The following is a 25,963-nucleotide window of genomic DNA, read 5'->3' as shown; positions in this document are numbered from 1 at the left end:
AGATATGTGAATGACCAGTATGCACAGGAGATTTTTAAATCAGTCATCAGGGGGGCGCCTGGGTGGCTCAGTGGGTTAAGCCGCTGCCTTCGGCTCAGGTCATGATCTCAGGGTCCTGAGATCGAGCCCCACATCAGGCTCTCTGCTCAGCAGCAAGCCTGCTTCCCTCTCTCTCTCTCTGCCTGCCTCTCTGTCTACTTGTGATATCTCTCTGTCAAACAAATAAAATCTTTAAATAAATAAATAAATAAATAAATCAGTCATCAGGGAAATAGAAATTAAAACCACAATGTGATATGACTACACACTCACCAAAATGATTAAAATTAAGAAGATTGACAATACCGAGTGGTAGAAGGATGTGGAATAAATGCTGGTTAAAAGGCAAAGTAATACAGCCACTTTGAAAAACATTTTGGTGGTTTCTTCTAAAATTAAGAATATACTCTCCCCTTGAGCCAGCAATTCTCCTCTTGGGTATTTACTGAAGAAACACGTGTCCGCAAAAATAGCTTGTACATGAATGTTCATAGCAGCTTCAGTCGTAACCACTGAAGTCTAAAAACCACCCACAAACCTCTCAACAAATAAATGGATGAAGTGAGTGCGGGGTAGCCTTGTGTTGGAATATTACTCAGCAATAAAAAGGAATGAACTCTTCCTGCATGCTACAACAGGGGTGAATCTCGGAGATCTTAATCTGAGCCAACAGGCCGGACACAGCAAACTAAGTATTGCATGACTCTGTTTTGATGGAGCTCGAAAACGGAGGCTCTGTGTGTGGCAGGCAGGATTACAAAGACACCCCCGGGATTCTCGTTCCCTGATGTGCCATCAGATACAGATCTAGGTACTGCTTTAGAGCGACTTCTCAGATGAAATTCAGGTTGCTAATCAGCTGACCTTACAATAAAGAGATTTTTCTGGATTTTCTGAGGGAGGGAGAGGTCACAGGAATCTTTTGCCCTTAAAAGCAGAAGAGGAAGGTGGAGGACTCCAGGAGATGCGGAAGGAAAGATCAGAGAGATTTGAAGTGTGAAGAGGACACACCGCCATTGCTGCCATCTTCAAAGATGGAGGAAGGGGCCACAGGTCAAGGAGCAAGGTGGTCTCGGAGGGAGCCGATGACCCTCGGCCGACAGCCCCCAAGGAACTGAGGATGCCATGCTATTGCCACGTGGACCTGAATCCTGCCACAACGGGAAGGAGTCTGGAAGTGGGTGCTCTTCTTGAGCTTCCAGAAAGAAACGCAACCTTGGAGACTCAGCGCAGAGAAGCCACCCAAGCCCACGGAACTTCCCGCCGCTATCTGTGGGACCATTCACTTACACAGCAGCAGGAAACTACTGCAGAGGGATTGGCTGGGAGGGGACACAGTACCCTCCTGGGTGGGACCGCCGTGGTCCAGCTCCGGATGGCAGCGGGGGTTATACGCATGCGTGCCCGCGACCAGAGTCCTCAATCTGAGCACGGATCTGGGTATTCACTCCACTGCGTGCAAGTGATACACAGATTTTTTTTTTAATTAAATAAAAGAACATCAGAACCTTGTTTCTGCAGCTTGTGAGTCTGCCAATGGTCTAGTCTCCCCCCAAATCAAACCGGCATCTTTGGCACACCCCATCCCCAAATCAAACCGGCATCTTTGGCACACCCCACCTTGCACCATCTGTGCACAGGCCACCTTGCTCAGGTGAGGACACTGAAGCCACGCAGGCCCACCGCAGGGTTTGACCCTGCTGTTCTAATGACCGAGAATGCTAACCTCCAATCAGCACAGGACTCCTTCCTTACCTGTTTGAGTCTCTCACCTTATTAGCGAAGTACTCGGTGTCAAGTCCTAAAGCAGCACACAGCAGCACCCCCTGAATCCTTGCTAGATGCACACACGGGCCTCGTGGGCAAGGCCGGGCCCCTGGCCCTCAGGCCTTACACAGCACGGCGGGCTCTGCACCTGTCCCCAGCCATGTCCTGCTTGTCGGGGGCACGCTGCCTTCCCCACCAGGGAGCAGGCCCTGCTGTCCAGAATCCCAATATTTACATCGTTATGATTGAACCGTTTTGTAGACATAGGGTCCCTGCAGGATTTCACTGAATCTGAACAAGCAGAAGGTATCCTGGGAGGCCAGACAGCCTTTCTGCCTCTGTTGTGTGGACTGATGAGTGGCCCATGGTGGGTGTCTGAGCATGCCGGGGGCTCAGCGGGGCTGGTCTGGCTCCAGAGCCCCCTAGTTCTCCAGAGAAGAGCCTCGCTGCTTTGTGAAGCCTGACCCCGTAGCTGAGGTAGTCTGCACTGTTAGCATGTATATACACGCTGTGGGAGGGGAGCTAGCAGGCGTCCTGGTAGAATTAGATGGAAAGAGCTAGAAGGATTTCTTTAGAAACCACAAATAATCAAGACTTCCTGGTGTCTCCCAGACTCTACCAAGTTGGCCAACATCCACGAGACAGTGATTTATTTCTCAGATCTTCAGGATTCGGTCTTATTTCAGTTTTAAAAAGCTGCCCCAGGAATTTTTAACTGAAACAGTTTAACGGAATGAAGTGTCTTTCTTTCTTAAATATTATACAGATCTAAGGCACAGGATGCAGAGTGGGGGTGCACACTCAGGGTGGACAGTCCCCGCATTAGAGAGTGGCTGCCAGTCTCAGCAGGGCTCCCCTTAATCATCAGAACTGAACAAGTTAAGTTGACTTAACTATCTTTGACTTTCTGAAAATCAGTATGCAGATCCTTCGTAAAGTCCTATTTTAAGATTAAAGGCTGGGAGACCTGACTTTAGTAGAGGAAGTTGTTGCTGCTGATGACTGCAGTGAGTAGCTTGGGGCTTGGCTGCAGAGAAGACCGAGCCACAAGTTAGCTCTACTCTCTGCAACACGAGGTTTCATGGGGACAGGTCTCCACCCCCACGGAAGGAATAGTAGAAATGGTGTGCTTAGACACCAGGGACCATGGCAGGGTGGGTGACTGGGCACAGCCAGCCACTGAATTCCTCCTATATTTGTCCTCTAAAACAAGTGATATTTTTTACGAAATCCATCTGACTTTGAAATCAAAATGTGTATTTTTGGAACTCTGCCTGAGAGACTAGACTATCATTTTGGTCCTCTCGGGTCAACCTCTGTGGGGCAGCCCTGCTGACCTGTTGTTTTATAAATGAGCCACATATCTGAGTATTGGCTCCAAAGCTGGTTATTTCTTCCCTGCAGGCTGAGTCCCCTTTGCTCCAAAGTTGCCAGCCCAAACTCAAAATTTTCACACATCCATTTGTTTTAAACATAACCCGCTTAAGCAGATTTTTATGCATTGAGAGCCTTCCTGCTTTGCATTCACCATTATTCTTCCCCCAGCATGTTGGCCATTGATAAGACAGAGCCTGGGGCTATGAGACCACAGGCTGCTGCTGCTCTTGGACAGTCTCTGACCCAGACTCCCCGCGGTGCTGCTGAGGACATCACCTGGACACAGAAGCCTCCCCTCTGTCCCCCTCTCTCCTGGGAGTTCCCCTGCCCTCCTCCCATTCTGAGTAGAGACAGCTCCTCCTGTGAGAAACTCCCTGAATGCAAGCATCACCCCATAAAGCTCCCATGGGCCACTTCATGGTCATTTATTTTTTTCTTGATCAGTTCCCACCTTCCCAGCATATCTGAACAATTTGTGGGACAAAGAGTGGTTTGAAAGTCTCTGAGCCTTTGTATATATTCGTGCCCTGCATCGCCTTTCCTGTTCCTCTTCTGGGAATCTCCACACCTCAATCAAAAATAAGGGGGCACACAGGCCCCTCTGCAGACCCCCAGCTCTCCATACACACTTCTCTTCTACCTCTGTCCACAACAGGTGTTCGCATGTCTGTCTTACCTCTTGCTCTGGCAGCCTCTTAAGAAGCACACACGGGTCCTCATTCATATCTGTATCATCAGCACCCATGGGCACCTGAACTCGGAGCTCATGGAGTGGATCTGTGGCTTTCCTTAGAGTGCAGCATGGGAGCCATCCCTGTCCTGTAGCTTCGGACTGGCCAGTTTAGATATTCCTTCAGCTACTGTGAGAATGGTTTATCACATATCGTGGTATCCTGTTTAGATGAATTGCATCCTGAGTGTAGAGAGCCCAAGCATTTAGAAATATTTAAAACTGATGCTCTGTTTATAGGCTCTGGAGTGTGTGAGATCCAAAAATAGAACTTCTCAGACTGTAAGTACATATTCACACATGTATTCATACAGCAATAAAATCCTTCATTTGTGTACTAAATCAGTAAATGAGTTAGTGTCTGATATATGCAGAAATTGCTTTCCTCTTGTTCAGCTGATATATATATATATGACCCAAATTGAAAGTTTTCTTTTTAGAATTGTTTTATCCCTTTATTATAAAAATAATTAACCAGAGTACCTGTACATCACCGTGACATTGGTAGTTTCAATACTGATCTTTGCAGAGTAACACAAAATACTCACAACTCGATGCTGAGATTGACTATCTTAATTTACTTTTCTGTATTATTTAACCAGTTGTTTGAAACTGTTGCATCTGTGATTTTTTTTCATGTTTGACTATGTACATATTCATTAAAAGCAAACCAAAAAGGAGATAATTAGTTACCTAGGCAAATAATCGTGTCCACCAGGCATTCAGGTCAGTGGAGGCCTGTGGATAATTTAACATTAATGTGAACTCACTGAAAAGAAAAATTAAGAAAACGCAACATGAAGTACTAAGAGTCATTTGCAATCCTGCCCCTTCGAGAGAATCCTGGGGATGTTGTGATATCTCTTCTCTCAGTTTTTCTGAAACTGAATGTACATTTCCTGATGAAATGAGGTTTGAGGAGTGACCACGGTGAAGCAAGGGACAAGTGTGTGGTCCTCTGTCCTTTGCCCCCTGTGGCTGAGTGGGCCAGGACCCCCATACCAACCTTGGGAGTCACATGTTGTAGATGGCACCAGAGTCCCCAGATGACTGTGTGGAGGGGAGCCACCAGAGGTCTGGACTCCCATCCTGGACTGCTACGTGAGAAAGGAATATACCTTTCTTCTTTAAGTTACTGAATGGGGGATGAGGGTGGGTTGGTCTCCTAATTACCATGCCTACCCTAACTAGTACATTATTTTTGTCAAAAACTGAGATGATACAAAGTCCTATCTGTCAAAACTGATTGTAAAAGTAATGCAGTTTTGAAATTCTGTGCTTCCTATCTACATAACATTGCCTCCGCCTTCAGTGGCAACCCCCACCCTGGATGTTGTATTTCTTTGTATTCTCCTGTTGGCCTTGACCTTTACCATGGATGTCTGCATTGCCAGTCGATACATTGGTTAGTAATGCAAGTTTTGAACTTCATATAGATTGAGACTGTGTGAATCTTTAGGAACGTCCTTCTTTCCAGCAACAGTATGCTCCTAAGGGCCACCATATTGCTGTATGAAGTTCCATTGATTTTCCATTGGTGCATAACATTCCATCACTGGGATAGACCAACATGTATTTGTTAATTCTACTTACCATAAGCACTTGGATTGTTTCTTATTTCTGCTGTTATGAAGCAGGCTGCTGTGAATATTTTTCATGGGGCTATTTAATGTATATGATAGAGGCACATTCTGTGATATTTTATATCTATATCCATATTCTAGGATATTTTCCTAGAAATGGGATTGCTTGAGCCCAGGGTGCACATGGTATTTTACATAGAATGATCGGGAAGAACCTCTCTGATGATGTGTAGTCCCAGGAGAGAAACCATAATGAAGTAAAGGAGAAAGTAATACAGATATTTTGGGAACTAGTATTGGCCAGGTGACCAAAGTGATTAGATTCCCAAGAGGAAGAGGAGGTGACATCGTGGAGTCCTCATTGGGTGCCCAGGAGCCAGAGAGGGAAAGGTTAGGAGTTGATGGAGAGAACTCTGGACTCAGTTGAAAAGTGCCTGAAAGTCTCTAGGGTTGAAAAGGAGAGGGATATGACAAAATTTCCATTTCCCCAGGGTCATCCTGGCTGACCTATGAACAGACTTCAGGACAACAGAAGTAGAAGGAGCCAGAAGACTCTTGCAACAATCCAGCAAGAGATGTGGCTTATCTGGTGTGGGAAAGGTAGAGATTCTGAGACAGGACTAGATCAAGGGTGTATATTTTAAAGTCACACTGAAAGGCTTGGCTGGTGTGGAGTATGAGAGAAAAAACAGAATCAAAGATGACAGCAAGGATTTTCATCTAAAAGTGGATCTCCATGAAGCCAGAGTCTGGAGGAAATCCAAGTCTTTGGCTCAAGTCTTGTTAGGCCTGGGAAGCCCTGTATGAGTTTGCTCCAGCAGCCATAACAAAGTGTCAGGAGCTGGGGACAGGGGAAGAGGTATTTCTTGGGTCTCTTCCTCTTTTCATAAGGACACCAGCCATATCAGATTGGGGTCCCAACATTTAGGAACTCATTTAACCTTTAATTTTCTTTAAGCCTCTCTCCAAACACAGTCTCCTTGGCAGTTAGGGCCTCAACATACTGATTTTTGTAAGACATCTAGGTTGAGGTGTTCAGTCAGAAGTCGGATATGCAAATCAAGAGCTGCCCAATGACAAAATTCCAGGGGAGGTCAGTGCATACTTAGCAGGTGGCACTCACCAGGAGGGGCTAGATGGGTCACCCAGGTGGCGAGCACAGGTGGGCAATAGAAGTGATTCCAGGGCCAGACATCTCTCAGCAAGTGGAGGCCAGGAGCATGAGAAGAATCCAGCAAAGGAGACCCAGAAGGGGCTACGAGTGTAAAGAGGGCAGATCAAAAGGGTGTGGTGTCCTTGATAATAAATGAAGAATGTGTGGAAGAAAGGGGTGATCACCTCTGAGTTTCTGCAGGAGGCCATTGGTGCAGTTACAGGGGTCTGTCACTGGGGTGAATGAAGGGACATGAAGGGAAGAGGGGGCTCAGGCAATGATGGGTGGGGGAGCGGGTTGCAGCAGTGAGTGTAGCGAGCCATCTGTGTCATCCCCAAATTCTATACCCCTTTGTCTCAGTGGCCACGTTTTCCGTATAATAAAGAGTGTCATTTTGATTTCTTACGTCCCGTGGCCTACTTTGATTTCCACAGTGTATGTGTTACTGGCACTTTTATCTTTTTTTTTCTTTTACAGTATACAGTTTTATTTAGTTAGCCCAATGCCTTTAAGATCCATTCACATTTCTGCATGAGTCAGTGGTTTGTTCGTTCCTACTGCTGAGTGATACTCCATTGTAAGGAGGTACCACAGGGTGTTTTGGGTTTTTTAAATCTGTTTTCCAACTGAAAAACATTTGAGCTGTTTCCTATTTTTAGTGTTTATGAATAAAACCACTATAAACGTCTGCATACAGGTTCTCATGTGAACGTAAGTCCTCATTTCTCTTCAGTAAATACCTAGGAATGAGATTGCTGAATCACTGGGTAGTGTATGTTCAACTTCATGAAGAACTGATGAACAGGTTTCAAAAGTGGCCGTGCCATATTGCATTCTCAGGGTATGAGATTTCCAGTTGATCTGCGTTCTCACCAGCACTTGGTAGAGTCGGGTTTTCTTTAAGCAATTCTAACAGATAATAAAGAGTATCAGTTTCAGATTTTGGGGTCCAGCTGCCTTCTCCAAAATCCATAATGTGTTTGTGACTGGCATTTTTTCCTTATTTCCAGCAAACCTCTAAATAACAGTGGAAGCCGCTATCTTCCCTTGTTTTTCTTAACTTTCGGAATCTTAAGATTTAGGGAGATCCCTACAGGTGAATTTCAACCATCTCTCCTTAAGGTTGCTCAAAGTAGGGCTCAAAGAAGCAGCAGAAATTGTCCAAGGTCATGGAGCGAGCCCACAGAGGGCCTGTGGCCAGAACGTCATGCCTGACACTTGCTATCCTTCCACCCTCACCCACCCACATCTGATCACATGGGCGAATTCGCAGGACATCAGGACTGAATGCCTGCTTTACGGACAGCCCTGGGAAGAATTTGTGTAGAAAACCCCATCCTCAGTCATAGGAGGACTTGACATTCGATACACCATAGCCATGTTTTAAATTTATGAATATTTGAGCATGTACACCGCATGTGTAGAAATTAGACTTTCATTCCAAGTTAAATTCATTTCATTCCATTGATCAGTATGTCTGTTTATGTGGGAGTACCACACTGTTTCAATTTGCCTTGTATCTTGAAATCTGGGATTATGATACTTCGCTTTGTTCTTCTTTTTCAAGATGGTTTGACTATTCAGGGTCTTTTGTGATTTTATACAAATTTTAGTATTATTTCTCCTAGTTCTGTGAAAAATGTTGGTATTTTGATAGGGATTGCATTAAATCTGTAGATTGGGTAGCGCGGACGTGTCAACAATATTCGTTCTCCCATTCCATGATCATGGAATATCTATTTGTCTTTTTCATCTTCAATTACTTTCATCAGTGTTTTAGAGTTTTCAGAGTATGGGTCTCTCACCTTCCTGGTTCAGTTAATTCCTAGGTATTTTATTATTTTTGGCGAAATTGTAAATAGGATTGTTGTCTTAATTTCTCTTGTTGCTACTTTATTATCAGTACCTAGAAATACAACAGATTTCTGTATGTTAATTTTGTATCCTGTGACTTTACTGAATTTTATCAGTTCTAGTTGTTTTTCGTGGAATCTTTAGAGTTTCCTAGATATAGTATCATGTCATCAGCAAATGGCAACAGTTCTAATTCTTCCTTACCAATATGGATGCCTTTTGTTTTCATTGTCTGATTTCTCTGGCTAGAACTTCCAGTATTATGTTGAATAAAAGTAGTGAGAGTGGACATTCTTATCTTGTTCCTGATCTTACAGGGAAAGCACCCAGTTTTTCTTGCTGAGTATGAAAAGAGTAATTTGAAAAGATATATGCATCTCTATGTTTACTGAAGCATTATTTACAACAACCAAGCTATGGGAGTCACACAAGTACTCGTATCCATAGATGAATGGATAAAGAAGATGTGACGTGTGTGTGTGTGTGTATGCTATACATATACATACACACACATATACACATATATATACATACACATACGTAAACACACATATACATACACACACATAAATATACGTACAAACATATACATACACACACACACACACACACACGGCATAAAATGAATGAGATCCTGCCATTTGTAAACATGGATGGACCTAGAGGGCATAATGCTAAGTGAAGCAAGTCAGACAGAGAAAGACAAATACCACATGATTTCACTCCTATGTGGAATTTAAGAAACAAAACAAATGGACAAAGAAAAAGGCAAACAAAAAAAAGACTCTTAAATACAGAGAACAAACTGGCGGCTGCCAGAGGGAAGGAGGGCTTGGTGAAATAGACAAGGGGGATCAAGGGTACATTTACTGTGATGAGCACTGAGAAATGCATAGAATGGTTGAATCATCATATTGTACACCTGGAACAATATCACACCGCATGCTAATTATACTTACATTTTTTTAAAGATTTTATTTATTTATTTGACAGGCAGAGATCACACGTAGGCAGAGAGGCAGGCGGGGGTGGGGGGGAAGCAGGCTCCCTGCTGAGCAGAGAGCCCAATGCGGGGCTCCATCCCAGAACCCTGGGATCATAACCTGAGCCAAAGGCAGAGACTCTAACCCACTGAGCCACCCAGGCACCCCTATACTTACATTTTTTTAAAAGTTAGTTCATTTTGAAGGAAGCTGAGGCTGATGGCTTCTGCCGAGCAGTGTCCACCTGCTGCATATTCTCTCTGGTCTCTCTCCATACCCCTGCTCTTCCGTGGTCCTTCTACGTTGGAGGAAAGAAGCTGGCCAATTAGATATGCTCCTAGCGTAATAGAAAGTGTTAGATGACAATCATGAAATATTAACTGGTTGCAAGACTTCCTCCCCAGAGAAGGTATAGGATGGACCAGTGTAGCCTCGTTCTTCAGAATTCCTGCAGAATGTCTACTCTAGCCCCATCTACCTTTCTCTATTTTAGTATGATCATCCACATACACACAGATACATAATTTTGCATAACGGGATCATAACATACGTATCATTTGTTTCTAGAAAATCCTCTTTTTTGCTTGTGTTGCTCTACCCCCTCCTTCTCCATTCTAAGCATATCACCACCAACTACTAGAAACCCATATTAACAGCCTACTATGTCTTTCCATATTTTTCTCCAAACTCAAATAATCAACTGTAGATACATATGTAATATATATTAAACACAGAGAGGGACACACAGATGTATACACATGCATGAATGCAACCAGAAATCTCTTGGGAACACCTAAGACACTTGAGGTTTGCAAGTGAGATGGATTTAAATACGGGCACTTAGAGGTTCACACCACCATTGAAAGGGTTGATGGAGCAAAGGTCAGGGATGTCACAGAGAAGCAGGTTTGTAGGGAGTCACCGTCAACCTCAGGAATGTCAGAGGGGCCAGGCTGCTGCTGTTGTTACCTGCTATGCCAAGCACAAGGCAGCTGGGACTCACAGCTACTATGAGGTTCCCCAGAGCTACCCTAGGAGCTGTGTGTGCTCACAGCTGGCCTTGGAGTGTGATGGCTTCTCCTTCTTGCAGCCTTGCAAACTTTGCATCAGTGCTTCTCCTTTAGAAGCTGGAACTTATCAGGAAAGCAGTTCTGGGAAGTGTCACTTCTGGCTTTTTTTTTTTTTTTTTTGGTCACTTCTGGCTTCTGCCCCACTTTGTAGAGGAAAATGAAAAAGGGGAGTGTAGGGAAGGCAGTGATTGAGCTGGCAATGGACTTTCTGGCACTCTCCATCATTTTGCTTGTGTCCTCATCCATACATGTCCTTGATCCATACTTAAACAAGCAACCACAATAACATCACATCCCACCAATCCCCCACACAACTGAAGATGTGCTCACTTCTCACCACCTGCAGGAGGTACAAAGCCCCATGAGTCCCAAACCCATCTTGAGTTGTGTTCATTCCTCACCTGGTTGAGACCATGACTTATCTTCGATAAACTATAACTTGAAGACTAGATTAGGAGCTTAATCACACCTAGCCTACTTTGTGTATAACAAGGGAGAATGGCATGAGTTGATTCATATATACCTATTGATAAATAACAAAGCAAGGGAGAAAATATGCAAGCCATATCTTGAATCCTGTCCCTTGCAGACTCCACTTGGGGAGTTTGTAACACCTTCTTCCATGACACCTGCCCTGCTCCCCTAGCCATCACCCAGCACCCATATCTTCATATCCACACTCTGCACCTTTTTAAAATTAGGTTCAATTAGCCAACATATAGTACATAATGTACTATAGTAGCACATATGTAGTGTTGATGTAGTGTTCAGTGATTCGTTAGTTGTGTATAACAGCCAGAGCTCATCAGATCACGTGCCCTCCTTGATGTCCATCACCCAGTTACCCGATCTCCCCACGCTCCCCCCTTCTGTTTCCCGGAGTCCAGAGTCTTTTGCTTCTGCCATTGGGACATTTGGTCAATTCTCAGTTTAACATTTGTAAAAATATAATCCTATGCACTCTAGATTTTTACTAACAAAAACCTTAGAATTCTTTTGATGTATATGGAACTTTCTCCTAGGCCATCTTCCTTGTTATGAATCTGAAAACTTTTATGAGACCTGGGTTTTAAAACTGAGCATCTCCGTGAAACACATATGCTCAGAAGAGGTCATTCCCAGGTCTTCAGACGATGGGGGAGAGCGGGCACTGGTCTTGGTCAAGGGAGAGGGGCTGCCTCTTCTGGTCCGATAAGCTCGGGACAACTGGAGATTCAAGGACCCCAGGTTCATCAGAACCCACTAAGTATTCTCAGGATCCCATCCAGCTTTCAAAGCCCAGTCTTTTCTGCTCATTGTCCTATGGATCAGGATTTTTCTTGCATGCTCCCCAGCACAGTCAAGGGGGTTCACCCACCGCACTCCTTAGATCCCATCTTTGCATCACAGTGTCTGTTGATAACAGCTGTTAGCTTTTCTACACCATCAGAGAACTAGTCTCATCTTTGTCGTTCTGCTTTCCTGGAACAATTTCCAGTACCAAATTCTGATCCATCAGCATTTGATAAAGAAGAAAGAGGTCATTCTAGGTATTTCAAGTAGGAAAGGGAAATAATTAATTTCTCTTGTTACTACGTTATTATCAGTACCTAGAAATACAACAGATTTGTATTTCTGGGAAGGGAAAGGGAAATAGAGGTTTATAGACCTGAGGAAATAAGTGAAATCAGAGAAGCTGTACTCATAGTTGGAGGCTCACTGGTGCTCACTGGAAGTTCTTACAGCCTCGAGTCACGAGGCACCCTCCCCATCTACCCTGGCAGCTGGGTTGCCAAGCAGGTGCTTCTCAGGGGTTTGCCTCAAAGCTACAGCCAGTCTCCATCTGCTCTCTGCCCAGGCATCTGCTTGCAACTCCCCATAGAAAACCAGCCTGTGCTCAGCCTTCCAATCAGTCTTGCATGAATGCTTCTCATTGGAGTCTGTTGCCAGAACTCTACTGAGAAGGGACTTGCAGGAGAATTCACTCACACTTCTCCCCTGGGATGAGCGAGGGTGTGCAAAGGCAGAGCGGGGGGTGGGCAGGGAGGGTGCAAAATTGACCTTGGATGCCAAGGCATGATGATGGTGGATGATGTGGACCAGGCAGAGTCGTGTTTGCTTTGTGTTGCCCAAGGTGATTATGCTGCACACGCTGTCATCATACTGCTTTTCTCACTCAACACTACTTCACTGAAATCCCCTCAAATCAGTTGTATATGCAAAGTCATTCTTTTAATTCTTTTAATGGCTGCGTAATCTTCCAGATGTGGATTACCATAACCCAGCCAATCATTTCCTAGACACCTGCCTTCACCTCTCCCTCTCCCTCCTGTCCAGCACTGAAGAGAACCACCGCCCCCCTCGCCCCCGCTTCTCCATCCTCTCTGTCACTGGGCCAGGCCATCTCGATTCTCATCTGTATTGCTACAGGTCTCTCCTAATACTTTCTGCCTCCAGCTTCCCCAATTCTAATGCAGTTTCTGAAGTTTAGCCCGAGTAATTTTTTAATGCAAATACTTTCTTTTTCAAAAATAAAAATTTGATCAGGCCCTGCTTCTTTGTCAATGCTTCAGTGACTCATGTTTGCCCTTGGGATGAAGTCCAAACCCCAGCGCATACTTCACAAGATGCTTCAAGGAGCACTCTGTCCCAACACCTCCCTCTCCCCAAGCAGCCTCTCCTGGCTCCTCTCGGCACCATATTCATCTTAACTACCTTCATTGCTTTAATGAACAAGGTCATTTCACTTCCAGGTTTATCCATGTGCTGTCCTCTTCCCAGCCTACTTCCGCTGCTCCTCCTGCTCCTGGTTCGTTGCCAGAATAGCTTTCATACTTCCTTCATGTCTCAGCCTGAATGAGAGCACCTCTGATCATCCCTAAGTCTCAAGTTATATCCAGTCCTGAGTACCTTGTCATACTCGTGCCTAACTCCCTGTCTCTTTTTTTCTGTATTAGTTGGGGGGTAGCTGGCAGTAATCTGTCCAGATTTTTATTCAGGTTTTCCCCCTCCCTCACTCAGCATTCTTAGCAATTGAGCTTTTTATGCTTTTTACCTCATGTTTGCAAAATGATTGCCTCAGCTCCAGGTAATATGTCTGTATTCCAGTCAGTAAGAACAGGGAATAACAGCACAGGTCAGCTCTCCTCTTAAGTCTACATTCCTTTAAGTCAGAAGTAAAAATGTCTTTCAAATACCTCCTAACAGAGTTTGACCCAGATCTGAACACTGAGGAATGACAACATCTAGGGATTTAATGGAGGAAGAGCTGCTGTTAAAAGGACAGGAGTAGAGCAGCCATTGGGGGAAAAAAAAAAAAAAAAAAAAAAAAAAAAAAAAAAAAAAAAAAAGGATGACTAAGGGAGTGCGATATCTTAGAAGTAAGAGAATGGCAGTCACTGTGTTGTACATTAGATCCTTCCCCTTTACTCCCCCCAAAAAGGAGAGTAAATTAAGGAGGAGAGAGAGCTTTATTGGTGGGGGACAGAGAAATGACCTTGGATTTATCTACACCAAGCTTGTTGGTAATCTTGAAAAGAGCTGCTTCAGTAGAAAGTGGATCACAAAAGCCATTTTGCCATGGGTCAAAGAGTGATTGTGCATAAATGTATTTTCTCTTTCAACATTTGTTTAAATTTGCCACATGTACCAGCCCCTATTGCTGTCAATAGAATGCAATAATACCAGTGTCTTTTTTAAGTTTTCAACATCAAAAATATCAAAATATTAGTCAAATCATTTTGTTATATTATCATCATGTCTGTTATATTTGCACAAGCATCTGGTGAACTACAACCTATTGGAAGATTAGTCGAGCAAGCCTTCGGGCTGATTTCCTTCTCCACATTTCTATAAAAATAAACTAATTAAAACAGCCTTACAAATATCGGCTAGCTAAGAGGTCCAGTTCTTTCAACTGGTTCTTTCTATTTCCATCTGTATTTAATAGCCAGGAAATTCAGAATTGTTGCTGCCAATGGAAATGAGATGAGGACTTCCAATTCTGTAGTTACGGCTCCCCACATATTAAGGGAAATTTCTCACTGGGATACACTTCAGATATTGTTTAAACAATGAAGGTATTGTTTAGTCCTTTAAAAAATTTAGACATTTTGTTTTATTCACTGTTTTCTATAACTGATTTATTCAAATAGTTCAAAAACTCAAAAGAGGAAGACATTGACAATACCGTGCCCCTCCCCCGTCCCGTCCCACACTCTTGATCACCACTTGTGCTACTTTTTTATTTACCCTTCTGGTCTTCGTATACGCAGATGCAAGCATGCACTTATTTGTGTATATTAATATAGAGAGGGAATGTATGTATATGTTATTCTGTCCTTACTCAAAAGTAGGATTATGAATACTTAACACCTTCCTTATTTCACTCCCAGATGTGTGCTAGAGTGCGTCGTTCCATGGCAGCTCCGTCATTGTTTCATGCACTAGCATATTATGTTAAGTGGAGTGTACCGTAGTTTATTTAAATATTCTTCCATACATGGACAATTAGCTCGTTTCCATTATTTTGCTGTTGTAAATGATGCTGCAATGACTATATTGTACATACCTCCTTTTATGTGTATAGGTATTTCTCTAGGGCAAAAGCCCAGAAGTGGGGTGGCTGGGTCACAGGATAAATGCATTGTGATTTTGATGAATACTGGGAAATAGCCTTGTGTGAGGGTTATATCATTCTGTACTTTTAGCAGCCGGGGGATGAGCGAGCCTGTTTACCAACAAACTTGGTAACCAGGTGGGTTGCCAGATTTTGCATTCACCACTTTGATATGTGTAAAATGGTTTCTTAGTGTATTTATCTTTTGGTTTTAGGGTTTAAAAAAAGTTTTTATTTATTTTTGTGTGGGAGAGAGAAAGAGAATAAGCACAAGTGTGGAGTGGGGGGCAGAGGGAGAAGCAGACTCCCCACTGAGCAGGGAGCCTGATGTGGGGACTCCAGCCAAGGACCCTGGAATCATGACCTGAGCTGAAGGCAGACACCTAACCAGCTGAGCCACCGGGAGTCCTCTTGGTGTGTTTGTGATTTGCATTTCTTTTGTGAGTAAAATTAATCATCTTTCCATATATTTAAGAGCCATTTATAATTATTTTTCAATGAAATCTTTGTTCATGTCCTTTGCTTGTACTTCTGGGTTGTTAATCTCTTTTCCCCCTTACAGTTTCTGGGCAAACCACATATGTGTGCGCTCCCGACTCAGGAGAAAACAGAGGGTGTGGCATTTGCTCCCGTGCTCGGCTCCTTTTGTCAGGGGGTCCAGGCACTCCTGCCAGTGTGGGGAGCAGAGAGTGACACAGCTGATGACTCACAGCTGACTATTTCTTCTGGTGTGACCAGGGGAAGGAAGTCACTTCATCTAAGACTCTCCCTAACTGGGGGCAGCACCCCATGGGATGCATTCTTTATGTCTGGGCCCTTTACCATAATGCAAATTCGTCTGAAGGGCCGTCCCTTTTCCTGGGTTGCCAGTCAGTTCAGGGAGGACCTCAGTGGCACCTTCATGGTGGATCTGCTGCTTCTTCCCCCCTACCCCTGCCCCGCCCCCTGCCCCATCCACACTAGCCTTCCTGCATGCATGCTCCTTCCTTAGACTTGGATTTTCTCAGCATCTGACCTGCCTCAGAGATGCCTCTAGGTGTGTGATACGAAATGCAGGCCTTTCCCCAGATCAGTATGTCTGTTTTGACATTACATATGTATTTCAGCCTCTCTGGGACTTCCGTTATGTTCCATGGCTTTCTACGGTTGTTCATATAAACAGGAGAGCCAGTTGCCTGTGTGTGTGAGTGCCCCTCCCTCCTGGCTGCTCCTTTGTTTCAGAGGGTCCCTGGTTATTCTCGCTTAGTTTTTCAAATGAATGTTACAATCAGCTTGCCTGATTCCAAACCCTGCTTATATATTTTTATAGGGATCATATTAAATTTTTAAGTTAGATGAGGAAGTGATTTGATTGTTAATGGGAGATAGTCCAGGGATTTTTGTCCTTCTGTCAAACTGATAGGAAGTTTTTAAGACTGACTCTTCTGTCCTCCTGAATCCCAAAGCGAGATGTGACAGAGCTCAGCCAAACTTCAGCCAACTCATGGCTTGAGCAAAAATCAAGCCTTCATTGTAATGACCTCAAGAGTCTGGAGGCTGTTTGTTACATTATAATCTATCCTGCTACTAATGGCATTCTCTTGTTATTAGTAAATTCCAGTGTTTCATGGCAATTTCTGCTTTGTAAAGTTTTCTAGTTTTCTATTTAGTATGCATATATTCATACTTCTTATGTCTTCTGTTTTAATATGTATCTGAGATTTGTTCTAATCAGGTCTGGTAAGACACAGGCATGGAAATCAGTGTCATAGAGGAAAATGGTTGCTAGGAACAGGAGGCAGGCCACGAGGGCCACACAGAGGAGTAGCAGGGTCAGTCAGGAGACAGAAGATACGGGGAAAAATTCGAGCAAGAACCTTTAGTGTGGGTTCTGCAGGAAGGAAGAGGTAAGGCAGGGTAAGCAGTGTAAGTAGTTTTAGGATTGGCTAGATTGGCTGGAGAGGCTGTCCCAAGTTGTACCTGGTTCTGGGAGATCAGCATGGGGGAGCATTTGCCTTGACTATGAAAGCCTGATCATATGTGGTTGGGGTGAGGGGTTCGGATTGGCTGCTTTGCACATAAAAGACATGCTTCCAGGGAGGTAGTTTGCTATCACGAAGAAATCAGATAGCCCTGAGTAGGGCAGTCCCTCCTGGGTCAGCAAGACCTCAAAACTACGGAAAAGAAAGAGCATGATTAATACATCTCCATTATTTGAACCCTTTAGGGTTATAAAGTGGCCTTCCTCATCTTAAATAACTCTTTTTGGCCTGAATTTTACTTTGTTTGATATAAGATCATGTCTCCTATATTGCTTTTTGTTTTTGTTGTTTTATCTTTGCCTGGTAAACCTGATCAGCATTGTCCTTCCCTGTTAGTTGCAACTTTTCTGAATCACTTTGCTCTAGATAGATCTCATATATACAGCAAATCGTTAGACTTTGCTTTGTGAGATAATGTGAAAAACCTCATATTTAAATAGTTGCATTAAGTCTATTTAAAGGTATTGCTCTGACAGATATAGCGGTTCTTAATTCTATCATATTGTGTTTTTTATTTTTATATATAAATATTTCAAATGTCTTTCAATATATTTTGTTAGGTTCTTATTTAAAATATATTTCTGATATTTATAAAAGTTACATTTTTTATCTAATGATTTACTTTTTAAAATTCTACCTTTGTGTAACATCATGTTTTCTTTTTTCTTTAGACAATATTAGTTCTTACAATCTGCCCCAACAAAATTAGCTTGTATCTTCTTCTTCCTCCCTCCTCTCTTTTTCTTTCTCCTCCCATCCAGTTAAATCAGTAGTATATCTTTTATCTGGTTTTGGCATTCACCTCTGCTATTAAAAATGTTTATGTATTTGTATTTAATCTTTCAACTTTAAATATTATTATTTTGTGCTCCCATGTAGCATAGCTAAAGGAACTGTTAGTTGATTCTACTTTCTGCCTTCTACCATTTTGTTGACTGTACCATTTTTGCTTAACAATCTATTGACCTTCTCCTCTTGCAATTGTATCTGCACCTTTGCTTTTTCATAGTTGTACAGTTAAATAAATTTATTACTGCCTGGCAGTCCCTTTGCCAAACTCCCATTCATCTCTTGACTAGCTGGAGCCCATCCTCTAGTAGTTTTCTCAAGAAAGATCTATTTGAGTAGTAGTTCCTGGACTCATACACATTTAAAATGGTTTGTCTGCAGCCTCTGTATATGAAAGGATAGCCTCTATAAGTATAAAAATTTCTTAGCCCACATTTCTTTCTTTCAGTATCTTGTACATGTGACCCCACTGACTTCAAGCTTTAAATGTGGTTGCCAGGAAGTATGTTACCAGCCTGATTTTCTTCATTTTTTGCTTAAATATTCAGTATAAAAAATATACTCAGTATAAAAAATATATATATTATTCAATACAAAATAATTTTATAAGGATATATCTTGGTATTGATTATACTGAGAACTTCCTTTTATGCAGTTTGTCTTTCAATATATGGAATCAAATCTTTGCATCAAAAGCTTGCTTTTTAAAGATAGTTTTTAAATTTTTTTTCTTTTCCATTATTTTGGATTTCTTTTTTTTTTTTAAGATTTTATTTATTTGAGAGCAAGAGAGAAAATGAGAGAGGGAGAGCATCAGAAGGAGAAGCAGACTCCCTGCTGAGTAGGGAGCCCAATGCCGGACTTGATCCCAAGACTCCAGGATCATGACCCAAGCCAAAGGCAGTCACTTAACCAACTGAGCCACCCAGGTGCCCCTATTTTAGATTTCTTATTTTAGGCTCCAGTTATGCGTATGTTGTATGCCTTTCACCTGTATTCTATACCTACCATTTCTCTGTAAGTTTTTATTTTTGTTTCACTTTTTCCAATTTATTTATTTTTCATTTTTTTGTAAAGATTTATTTATTTATTTTAGAGAAAGAGAGCACAGGTAAGGGGAGGGGCAGAGGGAGAGGAAGAGAATCCTCAAGCACATGCCCTACTGAGTGTGAAGTCCCATAACAGGCTTGATCCCACGACCCTGAGATCATGACCTGAGCCAAAATCAAGAGTCGGACACTTAAACAACTGAGACAGCCAGCTGCCCCTATTTTTCATTTTTACGGTCCTTACTGTGCTATCTGTGGTCTGTTTTTTCTCTGCTCTCTTACAATTTAACTTCATTTCAGAAAGGATTCTCTTTTTTGCTTTTTCCCTGAGTTTAGTCAGTTTCCATTTCACATCTTCCTGTGATCTCCTGCATCTCCACTTTATAGACCAGGTTCGAGGGAACTATAGCCCCAAAAGCTTGGGTTTTAACCATGACAGACCCAGATTTGAATCTCAGTTCCCACTTACTAGCTGGATTTCAATCACAAGCGATAGAAGTTAGACATAGCAGAAACTTAACAATAAATGATCATAACACCAACCACCATGTGCTAAGAACTTTACCAACATGATCTCCTCGTCTCAGTTAATCCTCCTAAGAATTCCCATTAGATGGATTTTACTCTCCCCAGTTGTACAGAGAAGTAATCTGAGGTTTTGCATGGTGAAATGTTATATTCTCTCTCACAGAAGTAGCTACAAGGCAGAGCCAGGGCTGGACCCAGGCCCCAAAGCCTGTGTTCGTGACTGTTCCACTGGACCAATTCCTTCCTTGAAATGAGTGTCCCGGCTTCAGAGGCACATACAGCCCATGGCCACCATGATCACTCAGCCTATCGATTCCATCTGGGCCTCGGCCCATCCATTACGGTGGTGAGGCCATTGTGGTCCTCTGGGCCCTTCCTGCTCCTCCTGAATCTGGGTGACATCCATTAGAACTCTTCGAGACTTGGAATGGAAAAGAAAGGAGAGCTTGAGTTATATGATCTCAGACCCCCCAAAGCCCACTTCTGGGCCACAGGAACCCACCCCATCCCTGTCTCCTAGATTTCCTGTTTTTAGGTACAATCTGTACAACCCATCAATACCAAGCTAACCACGGAGACCTTCCCAGTCCATGTGTCTATAAATCACCATTTACACAATTCTGGTCTTCCCGAGCTGCCATCTTGGGAATTGTAGAGTGGGAAGCCATCTTCAGGGGCTCTGACTCCCTCAACAATTGATGAATGTGTCTGTCGTCTGTCTTGATTTTCTTCCCATGTCAGTGGCCTTTCCACATGCATGGATACTGAAGTACTGACTCCTTGAATTCTTTAAAACTTCTGAAGGGAGGGGCACCTGGGTGGCTCAGTGGGTTAAAACCTCTGCCTTCAGCTTGGGTCATGATCCCGGGGTCCTGGGATCAAGCCTCACATCGGGCTCTCTGCTCAGCGGGGAGCCTGCTTCCCCCTCTCTCTCTGCCTCTCTGCCTACTTGTGATCTCCGTCTGTCAAATAAATAAACAAAATCTTAAAAAAAAAAAAAAAACTTCTGAAGGGAGTGTTTGGGAGCTAGGCTTTTGTGGACAGTGCCGCCGCCCCTCCTCTCTTCCCTCTTCTTTCTCATTTAACAGTTGTTGAATTTCTGTGATGAGATGCAGCACAAGGAGGACCAGATGCTGACTAGTTAAGAATACAGGGCAGGTGCGTAGCAAAGTGAGCGTGAGTATGGGGCAGCAACAGGAGAATGCAGGGGAGCTACAAGCAAGCTGGAGAATCAGCAGTGAGGAGTCCCAGAATGCACGGTCCTTCCCCCACGGTGGGACACCTGCCTCGTCAGTGTGTCCAAGTTGATCCACTAACAGATGCGTGAATGGGAACACACCCTTGTCCTGCAGGACAACACTGCAGCCCTGGCCCTCGGGGGCCTGCTCTCACACTTGGGCCCGAATCCCTTAGAGTGGGAACAGTGGGTGGGGGTTCTGAGAAGGGTGGGGAATAGACAGAAGCAGCAGGAGAGGCTCTTTCCACTGGGCATAAGAAGCCCAGTGGGGCGGGAGGGGGCTGGCTCCCCATGTCAGTGCCCTGCCAGCAGGATTAGGGTCTACAGCTCTGCCAGGACCAGGTTTTGTGTGCTGGGCAGCCCTGCATGGGAGATGCAGCTCAGTGGTGGGGGAGGGGGGGCGGGGAGGACAGATTAGAGGGTCCACATGCAAACACCGTGATGTAGCAAATGAGGAACTGCAGGTAAATGCCGTAATCAGTCTATGTGTCACTTTCTGTCTGTGATACACCATAATAGTGCCTGTTCCCTGTTGAGGCCTGGGGATGATGATACCCCTGGCTGCACCTGGAGCTCCTCAGGTGCCTCACATGGGAGGCTTCCCTGCTCTCCCATCCCTTTTCACAACCAGAATTCGTTGTGCTGATGTTGCTGCTAATACACACATCCACGCCGGGATGTCTGCATTTTGTGATGGGAACTGGCATCAGGAATGCTCCTCCTCCACCTCCCCTCTCCTTGACCTTCCTCCTCGCCGCAGCTTTAACCCTCCCTTGGGTATTGCCCCTTCCCCACCCTGGCCATGCCTTAGAGCAGGGTGCCTCTCACATTATCACTTCTGCTAAGACATCATTTCCCTAAAGGCAGGGTCTTCTCTTTGTCTCTTGGAACATTAATGCCCATTTGATAGTCACTACCCCTTAGACTTGAAAATGCCGGGTTTGGGGCACCTGGATGGCTCAGTGGGTTAAGCCTCTGCCTTCGGCTCAGGTCATGATCTCAGGGTCCTGGAATCGAGTCCCGCATCGGGTTCTCTGTTCCACAGGGAGCCTGCTTCGTCCTCTCTCTCTACCTGCCTCTCTGCCTACTTGTGATCTCTGCCTGTCAAATAAATAAATAAAATACTTTAAAAAAAAAAGAAAAAGCTGGGTTTTGATCATGTAGGTAGTATGTGTGTACTGTGATTATTAGTCCCATGTAAGAGCACAAGTCTGTTCTGACATTTCTGCTTCAGTTTCCTTTTCCCAAACCAGCCCTGTTATTGCCACCACCCCAGGCCCATGGCCACAACCACCACCCTCCACTTCCGTTACTCACCATCATCAGGCTGCATTACACCAGGACCCCCTATTTATTATCACTTACAAAAACACCAGCTCCTGCTGTCTTTTTCTGTTGTGTGACCCAGATAGATTAGTTTGCTTTTCTTACCCACTGAGATGCTGCGAAGATGCAACTATTGCATCTTTGTTAGCTGATTATGGGGGGGGGGGAGGAATGTGATTAAGTTACGAATGGCCGTATGATGACTGAGAGTATCAAGTCTGCACTAGATGTGGAAGGAACCAAAAAAAAAAAAAAAAAAAGGATGTCCCGATATTATTTTACACATTCAAAGCCTCATGATATTGCATATATACATAATTCAGCATATAATCAGGTCAGTACTGTTAATACCTGCACTTCGAAGTTAACTGGGAGAGGGTAAGATTTTATTTGCTCTTTAAAATGAAAGCGAGGCTTTTAATTCTTTGTCTTCAAAAAGCTCATGATACCTAATAAATGGGACGCAGTGTGCGGTGTCTCTGTCCCTCCATTAGAAGGCCGTTGACTCAGACTCAGAATTAGAGCCCCACGGAGTACCAGCCCCCACAACAGCTCTCCCTGGTGTTGCAAAGAGTCCCCTTCAACACCCTGCACCCATCTCCGTGCCCAGGGGCCCTGTTTAGAGCGGCCCCAGGCCAGGACCCCAGTCCCCAGGAGCAGCTCACCCAGTTCAGGGTCAGAGGTCTGGAGACTGCTTCCTACTAAGTCTTTTACACAGGGAATGACTCCCAAGCTTCTGCTTTTCCCATATGAACCTTAAAAATAGAACTAAAACTATAAGCAAAAGCCTAAAGAAAATTTGGGTATTTTTTTAATTAGTTGTTTTTGGGTTTGTTGTTGTTGTTGTTTGTTTTTGTTTTTGGGGGGTTAGTTTATGTTTTGCTTCCCTCATAGAATAAGCTAGCTCTACAAGTTGATTTTTCAAAGGGGTGAGGAAAGCAGGATAATTAGGAACATAACGTTTTGACACGTGTGTGCATGAAGCTGAAGGCGATGAGAGTAAATAGTCACATATTTCGGATGGACGTCAGTCGCAGGTGTGAACCTCTACTTACACATCAGGCCGTTTACCCCTCTGAAAATACGAGCATTGCCGGTGGAAAGTTCATTACTCAACGTACTGAGGGGGAGCCCTTCTTACACAGTTTTTTTTTCAATTAGCAATTATCGCGCCTCGGAGAAACCTCATTGGCTACGATACTGCCGCTGCGCAAAGCTCGCACAGTTTTTTTCTATAATGAGATCCTTAATATTGTCATTTCTTGGCCATAGGCAAAAACTGGGACCTGACCGCCGCTCTGAGTGACTATGAGCAGCTCCGACAAGTGCACACAGCCAACCTGCCACATGTGTTCAACGAGGGCAGGTGCCCCAAACAGCCAGAGCGAGAGCCGCCCCAACCCAGCCACAAGGTGGAGCGGCCCTGCCTGCAGAGACAGGACGACATTGCCCAAGGTACCTGGTGAGGGGCTGAGCCCTGTACAGCTTCCCCAGTGTTCCCTGGCTTGCATGGGGTAGCAGGGATGAGGGGTGGAGTGCGCAAAGAACCTGGCGAGGGCATTACCTCCGGGCTGCAGGCAAATCGGTCTGTGCGTGCTCCTCAAGCTGAGATGCACACTGCAGCTTCCGTTTCAGGCTCCTCCCACTGCTTCAGAGAAGCCAGAGGAGGAGTCCAGTTCCCCAGGCCCCCACTTGATTAAAGGGGGGCACTCCTCCTGGAGCCTTGGTCTCTCCAAGCCAACCCCCTCTAGTCCATTCGCTTACTTCCTACGTAGGGTGGTCTCCAGATCTGCTCATCATCAGTTCGTTGCTCCACGGGCTCCCTTTCCTCTCTTCTTTTCCTTAATTACAGAAGTCAGATGTGTTTATCCTGGTGAAAGAAATAGTGCAAAGATAGAGAGAACTTAAGAGTTTTCTTCACCCAACTCAGATCTCACTGATGTAATAGCCAAAGATTACGTCCTCGTCTGTCCCCTCCTTGCTTTCCCTGTGCTCTTTCAAAATGCATCAAGGTCAAATGCATATGATGCTTCTCAAATCACTTGCTTCTCAGAATATTGAATCATGAGTAGAGTCTCAATATTTTATTCCACAGCCTACAGTGATGTTTAAACCACTCCTGTATGAATGTTTATTCTGGGGTTTCTTGGGTTTTGTGTTTTGCTTGTTTTCAATACTACTAACAATGCTAAAATAAACAACCATATGCCTGTGATCGTAGATACTAGTGTTTTTATTTCTCTAAGTCAGTGTTCCCAGAGTGGATTTGCTGTGCCAGTACCTGTGTGTCCTTAATTCAGTAACTTCAGGACTTTTTCAGACGCATTTCTGCTGGCGATGTGTGAAACGAGGTATCTCCCTCCACTCTTGCTAGCACTGAACGTTTTTCTGGTGGCTTTACGTTGCTTTTCTACTGTGAGTTTGAAAAGGGTGTCTTGTTTTAACTTTCATCCTGTCATTTGTTAGTTAGCCAGCTGGATTTCCCCTTCTGCAACATGCCTGTTCCCATACTTTGCCCATTTTTTCTGTTGATTTTTGTTTCCAGTTTTCTGATCAATGTGTAGCATTCTTTGTGATTAAGATTAGGGACATGTATTTTTACATATGTGTATGTCTTTCCCGGTATATCATTTGCTTTATGACCTTGTTTATAGAATATTCTGCCGCACAAAATGTTTATGTTATTATGCATTCATAGCTGATAGGAGTCCTCTTTCACTTTAGAAGGTCTCCTGGAGTACATAGTTACTGGAATATATCCTATATTCATTTTAAAATTTTGTTCATAGTTCTTTTGATTGATTTGAAATTTTTATACATAATAGGGAAGAATCTAGTCTTGCTTTTTTCTGAATCAAGAATGAGTTACTCTAGCACATTTATTGAATAAAATATTCTTTACCCACTGAACTAAAATGCCAAAGTTTCCATATATTAAATTCCCAAATATATTTGGATCTGTTTCCAGACTCTGTCAATCCATGTGGTCACTCATCCTGTTACCTTAACTCTGGTAGTCCACTGAACTAAAATGCCAAAGTTTCCATATATTAAATTCCCAAATATATTTGGATCTGTTTCCAGACTCTGTCAATCCATGTGGTCACTCATCCTGTTACCTTAACTCTGGTAGTCCATATACTATAATTTCTGTTAAGGAACTTCTTTCATGATATTCTTTTCCAAAATTTTTTCACTATTTTGGGGCATTTTATTCTTTTTTTTAATATTTATTTATTTGACGAGAGATAGAGAGTACAAGTTGGCAGAGCGGCAGGCAGAGGGAGAGGGAGAAGCAGGCTCTCCACTGTGGAGGGAGCCCAATGTGGGGCTCAGTCCTAGGACCCTGGAATCATGACCTGAGCTGAAGGCAACCGCTTAACGAAGTGAACCACCCAGGCACCCGTGGGGCAGTTTATTCTGTCATGTAAACCTTAAGCTTGGAATTCCGGTTGGAATTGGATTGAATTTTTATTTTAAGAATAATTGGCATATTATAATATTGTTTTCAATTCCAAGATTCTAGAACTAGAGAAAAGCGACTTACTTTTTCCATATTTATGTTTTATGCAGTGATTTACATAAATTCTCTTCTAATACTAATCATTTTTTTCTAAGAGAACATCTGGGGTTTTCTAAATATATATATATGGCTGCTCCTGCTCTTTTTAACTGGCAGCAAACCAACCAACCCATTATTTTATCCTCACATTGAGGATGATAGAAGGACCCTTCTCTCTGCTTCCAGAGAGGTTGATGGATTCAGAACCTAATAAATGTAAATGAAAAACTAAGTCTGTCACATAATCCCATTAATTGAGTTTTTTGAACAATCCTATGTACTTTTTATAAATTAGAAA

General features: G+C 43.6%; 1 protein-coding gene and 1 pseudogene across 1 annotated transcript in view; one reads left to right on the top strand and one right to left on the bottom strand.

The window, feature by feature from the left end:
* The window catches only part of OTUD7A (OTU deubiquitinase 7A), a 387,396-nt gene that overhangs the window by 266,754 nt on the left and 94,679 nt on the right, over positions 1–25,963 (top strand). Inside the window, exon 5 of the mRNA XM_046010022.1 lies at positions 23,376–23,558. Coding sequence (XP_045865978.1) covers positions 23,376–23,558 — 183 coding nt within the window. The remainder of the gene's footprint in view (positions 1–23,375; positions 23,559–25,963) is intronic.
* Positions 23,194–23,321, bottom strand: LOC123945281 (annotated as a pseudogene).

The sequence above is a fragment of the Meles meles genome, chromosome 6, assembly GCF_922984935.1.
Source record: "Meles meles chromosome 6, mMelMel3.1 paternal haplotype, whole genome shotgun sequence".
Lineage (NCBI taxonomy): Eukaryota > Metazoa > Chordata > Mammalia > Carnivora > Mustelidae > Meles > Meles meles.
Note: the sequence above shows the minus strand (reverse complement) of the source record. Positions and strands in the feature narration are given on the sequence as shown.